This window comes from Pavona decussata, unplaced genomic scaffold, assembly GCF_977016875.1.
Source record: "Pavona decussata unplaced genomic scaffold, jaPavDecu1.1 SCAFFOLD_129, whole genome shotgun sequence".
NCBI lineage: Eukaryota > Metazoa > Cnidaria > Anthozoa > Scleractinia > Agariciidae > Pavona > Pavona decussata.
The window spans coordinates 243,755-249,754 of NW_028145543.1; the positions used below are offsets into that span (position 1 = coordinate 243,755).

General features: G+C 38.1%; 1 protein-coding gene across 5 annotated transcripts in view; it reads left to right on the plus strand.

The window, feature by feature from the left end:
* LOC146468764 (transient receptor potential cation channel subfamily A member 1-like) overlaps positions 1 to 5,744 on the plus strand; it is a 45,788-nt gene extending 40,044 nt beyond the window's left edge. For all 5 annotated transcript variants that reach the window (XM_085124135.1, XM_085124134.1, XM_085124136.1 and 2 more), the window contains 3 exons: positions 575 to 694; positions 1,640 to 1,752; positions 4,011 to 5,744. In XM_085124135.1, the coding sequence (XP_084980261.1) occupies positions 575 to 694; positions 1,640 to 1,752; positions 4,011 to 4,128 (351 nt within the window). In that variant the 3' untranslated portion in view covers positions 4,129 to 5,744. The remainder of the gene's footprint in view (positions 1 to 574; positions 695 to 1,639; positions 1,753 to 4,010) is intronic.
* Positions 5,745 to 6,000: the final 256 nt, after the last annotated feature.

Consider the following 6,000-nt stretch of genomic DNA (forward strand, 5'->3'; position numbering starts at 1 on the left):
AAACTGATAATCTGTTGTTGAGTGGGTTATTTCGTAATGCGTATTACACAGAAACTCTAATGTACCAATTGATGTTCCAGTTCCATTCTACTAGAGCTAAAGGCTATCAGGTTCAAGAGTTCGGTGGTTATACGGATGTAATTTCCGTCTGTGCGAGGATATAAATATAGCCTAAAGAACAGGAGTTGTAAATTATTATACTTATTTCAATGCGTTTTATGAACGAGAAGTCAACGCGAAGGACGCTCCCGGCGCACGCTTTGTGCTTAGCCCTTACTTCTTGTCCTAAAAACGCCTACAAAAATGGCACCTTTTCTCCAGGGACGAGTTGCATAAAACTTAACGGCGGGAGTAAATGCTATCGTCAGACGTTAAAATGCTGAATGTGACTGGGATGAAGGTCTGGCGTTAGCAGTTACGCACGACGTTAAATTTTATGCAACTCACCCCAGGCTAATATAAATACAGCTGTACCTTTTCCATTTAACAGATCACCTAAACATGCTACATCCCTTTATTAATAGACAGATGAATTACGTACTTATAAAAACATATGATTTACGTTGTCTTACAGATCGAGGCAATTCATCAGTTTGAACAGAAGCTGCCTGTGCACTGTTTGGAAAAGCTCTATGTGCCTCGATTAGTGATTCATCCAAACTCGGGTTCTATGTCTTTTATAAGGAAATTAACGGTGAGAGTTTACTGGTATCTTTTGTGCATTGCATTTGAGGCTTTATTGAAATGGCATGACCGCACGAATTTCATTGGAACATGCGGGGAATCATATACCTAACTCGCCCTCGTATATATCAATACCAGAGTGGGACATCTATAGGTTCCCACGCAGTCGTTTTTATACGACTTCTTTAAAACAACTGCCTGGGATATTACGGAATCCTTTGCCCTGATATAGATTGCAGTTAGAATGTTGACCTCGTAGGTGCTTCCTTTAACAAACCGACACCCCAGTTGGCTAGAAGGACGAGTGTTACATATGAAATGACTTAGGTCTCTACTCAAATTATTTTTGTGGCTCAGTGTTATAAGCATTCAACCATTGCGCGGAAAGTTGGGACCCAGGATAAAAGGGAATGCAGTTTACTTATGAACATCTTTCGTTTTTGTTTCTTGAATGAAGAAACAAACAGCCAGGCCTAAACTCGCTCATCGAGTGAACCAAGCTTTGTCCAAGAATTGCGGCTGAACATGATCAGCGCGGATGACGTCACATTCATTTCCGCGCCAAGAACGTCAGGGGACGAGGCTAAACAAAAAACGTGCCTTGAGAAGACTCACTAAAAAGCTTTTTGCAGCTTTACGTTTAACAGTAGTAGTTAATTAAAAGTGTTTAATAGGCTATTTTCGAGTTTCTGTGAACCTCATTATGAAAGCGAGGCTAGGGTAAGAGCTTTTCATATGAAAATTTGTTTTGTTTGGCTTTGTTTGCATATGAATGAAAACTAATTAGGCGCAATAAAAACTTTTTACTTAGCCTCACTTTCATAATGAGATTCAAAGAAACTGGGAAATGGCTTATTTATTAATAAAAAAATACTCTCATTGTAGCTTAATTTAGTAAATTGTGAGCTATTTGAGTCAATATGGTGAACCATTCTCCTTTTTTTTTTTATTTCAGTGGTACTTGGGCCTGATAGACTATGCCCAGTTACAATTGCCAGCTAACACTCAAAACAAAGATGAAGACCAGATGGCGATCATACAGGGGCAATTGAACGAGCATAAAGACAGGTGAATAAGCCTCAGATTGTGCCTTAAGGTGACATTGGTAACGGCTATCTTGAAACACTCAATCAAAACGATATTTTCAAGTTCATGAATGCAAAACAAAACCGCATAAGAACAATGAACTTGAGTGAATGGATCAGCGATGATTGTCTAAACTGTCTTTCATGCAGTTATTAGCTACTATTTATTATACAATGAACAAGGTAAAGCTGGCGTTTTGATTGGTGTAGCGGAGTTTGTGATTAGAGTATAGACGCAGATAGACGCGTGATTGACGTCATCGAGGGCTGTGACCGGGGCACGTGATCAGAGTCTAGAGACCAACCAAAGTGGCTGGTCAACAAAGTTTTGCAAACTGTTTTGGCGATTAGCGGACAAACAAAGGCATATTTTCGCAAGAAAGGAAAACTGTCCGATAAAAAATTAGACAAAGACCGTTGAGAGTGACCTCAACCAGGATAAGAAAGCTAGAACTTTGTTGTGGTGGATTATACTCTAATTTAGAGGATCACAATTGCACGTGTGTAACAGTCTAAAACTGAGTTTGCTGGAAAGTTTTTGACTCCGCTCAAGCAACGCGATGCTCGCTCATAAAATGTGTTGAAATGTCTTGGTTATTGTATAAAACAAATAGATTCCAATTTGCCGTGGGTCTGTACTCTGATAACGCACAGAGGCCGTTAAAACGTGGTAAGAACATCGGTCACGCTACTCGCCTGCGGCTCGTAGCGTACTTCTTTGTTCTCACCACGTTTTGACGTAATCTGTGCGTTCTCAGAGTACAGACGCACGGCAAAATGGAAGCTATTTGTTAAGTAGCGAACAGTAAGGATTCACGATTTTAATTTATACATTATATAATTACTATTGTTTGTAAATAGCGATTTTTAGCAATGTTTTGTTCGGGTTTTTATTTTGTTTTTCTGATTATATAGCACAGAGTCAATAGTGCTAGAGACTTTGACACTTAAATATTAAGTCATTATTATTATTATAAACAAACTACCCCTTCCCTCTTTTCAACCGCTGTTGATTTCTGATCCCACAGGCGATATCTCACAGGTGTAAAAAAATATATATTTAAATCAGTAGGGAAAATTATTCTACTAAGCACTCTGATGTTTTTCTTAACTGCTGTCATCAAGTCGCTGGTCGTTAGTCCGGATTAATTTTAGGTCCTACATTCATGAAGCCCTCTTAAGTTAAGATATTGATATTAAGTATTGTTTCTTAGCAATTGGCCATTGTTAGTCCAACAATAGGCTTTTGTCCAGAAACAATACTTAATAGGATACTTTTGAACTTGGAGGAGTTCGTGAATTTGGTCCCCGAAGAAAAGTTTCGTTGATCTTTCCTGGTTTCTTGAACTAACAATTGCCCGTTTCGAAGTTCCTAAAGTGACTGGGCCCTAGTTTATACATCGTTCAAATTGCATCATATGAAGAAATGAACCCCATCACCAGAAAGGTCACATAAAAATTAGTAACTTTACCAAGTTTGGTTATGTTTCATTGCGTAGTAACCAGGCTGTGACCTATCAAAGGTCGCCCAAATTCCATACAAATGTCTCTAATTATGAGATGGCGTCCCCCATATCCATACAAAGTCCCTTAATTTTTTCGACATGGTTGCAATCTAACGACAGAACCCCAAACTTGGTAAACTGGCTAATTTTAATGTTATTTTTCTTGTGATGGACTCCAATTTCTGATTGAATGAAAATTTTTAAAATAACTCGTCTTCATTTTCCATTTGAACTTCGGAACGGACAATTTATCATCAGTTGCATGGTGTGCTAAACCGCCAACTAATTTGAGCTGCAACGTAAAAGAACTTTCAATTCATCAACTCACTTCACCTTCCCTCCTTTTCCCTTTTCAAATTCCGTAGCACATGCACATAAAGCAGTAACTTGAGAAGTTAAAACAATGACGGGTTGCCCACCGATGTAGTTCAATTCATTATGGGATGCATATCATTAAGAGAAAGCAGACACATGAAACCCAACAATAGGACATTTTCACTATGGCGTCATTTGACTACAACTACCAGAATCCTTCAGTTTTTTGTTTTCTCATGCTAATTAGAGCCATTGTTCTTTGCTGTCCACTGGGATTACAAAATTTGAATTTGAAAAGAAAAACCAAGTGAATTCTGGTAGTTGTAGTCAAATGACGCCATCATGAAAATGGCCTATTAAGCCTTACTCTTGAGGATAGAGCAATAGCTCACAATTTTCGGTACTTTTGTCTTCATTTTAGTATCTTGACGTTAAGGACGGAGCTGCAATCACAGAGGGCACTACTTGAGAATATCTCCTATCAGTTGGGAGCAAAGCCTCTTTTGAATAATCAAAGGACTCTACTGGACGACATTTAGGATTGTGATTGTGTGTTCCCAGTGTTTGAACGCAATCAATTCTCCACTAAACTATCGAATTTGGGGAGTCTGGGGACGATTTCGGATCCTCATGGCTCATGCGATTGTATGCCTCATATTAGACAGAGTTACTTGTCGTATGTATATGACTTCATTATTCACAGAACGTTTTCGGTGAGAATTAGGGCTAGGGGACACTTTATGATGTCTATCACAAGTGACACACATCTCATTGCAGACCTCTTCCCCAGTTCACAGTCTGCGCTCAACACGCTCCGCTCAGCGGTTTCAATTTCTTGCGCCGTAAACATATTCGCCGCTTAAATAATTTACAGGTATCTTTGATCTAGACATTCCTAACACTGATAATATATAAGCTGTAGATATTCAACGCTGTAAAATAATCGATTGAAAAATGCTTGTTAATATAAGTTCGCCTATTTAAAAATATCCTATCCAAGAGCTGTAAATATACGTACTGTACTTTGTTGCAGACATATCCTTGAAATAAGCAGCTAGCCATAGTATAAGTGACAGCCAAACTAAGTTGACATGGTTTCAAGGAACACAATAATTAAAATGCGATTTAAACCGATAAACTGTTTATTTCATTTTTTTTCATTGACTTTGACTTCCATCGATTGAGGTTTTGTGTCCACCAGCAATTCAAGCACAAGCGTAAGTATAAGGGAAAGCAGACAAGTCAATACAAGCTCTTTTATTTGTTACTTCTCAATGTTTGTGTGAACTTTTATGACAGTGCTTTCTATCGCGGACCTTCTTAAAACTAGGCCCAGACCTCGACGCGCTCAACGGTGCATAGGAACAGCTTATCGTCCGATTTGCGGCAAGCACAATCACCAGATGATTTCTGTCATAACCTATACTCTTGTAGCCTCTTTCAATGAGTAATTGCATTCTAAACACTCGGCATTCATTAATTTCCAAGATTTAGATACAGGTTGAGACTGCCAAATTTTTTGTTATAGGTTTTTGTTCGTATTTTTGGCCTTGACCGTACACAAACCACAATTGCAATAGATTTTGAAATATGTTGGAGCAACTGACCAATAGAAACGTTCCTGTTAAGATATTCAACTCTAGTGTAAACATATAAACAAAGCATTGTGCACAGTTGCGGCCCTTCCACCATAAATTGCAGCACCATAGTTTTCATGGCCAGGTTTCATGACCAGTCGTTCAATTAACTATGCGCAAAAGTTACTCTGTTTTGCAGGTTGCGAGAGCAAAAACAAAAAGAAAGAAAAACACACCCACTCAGTGCTCTTTCTTGTATCGTATCGTATAGTAATTTAATTAATATAATCTGGTTTTTGTTATTTTACCACGGTTGTTACAGTGCGTACTTAGTCTTTACAGTTTACTTAAGTCTGCATAAAACATTGATGACATCATTGATGTGTTAAGCGTAATGTGATCTTCCACAGCAGCAACTGATATCAGTTATTTAAATTATTATTAGTTGCTTTATCAGAATATGAAATTTTTTATTGCAGAATTGCGGAAATTTATTAAAGATCTGTTTGCCAGTCGCGCAAGAATTTTGTAACTCTATTCTTTATTTTTATTTACTAACCAAGAATAGGCCTTTTCCTAGTTGCTTTGAACCTCATTATGAAAGCGAGGCTTCGCGAATATTCTTTATTGCGAAAATTGGTTTTCATATGCAAACGAAACTAATTTTCACATGAAAAGCTTTGCACTAAGCCTCGCTTTCATGATGAGGTTTAAAGCAACTCGGGAAATTGCCTATTTTTCTATTGACTCTTAATCTGAATAACGAATAAGTGAATGTTCATCACAGTTTTTCCTCGCAAAGCGAGTTTAATAAATTTGTCGGGCCGAAGGCCC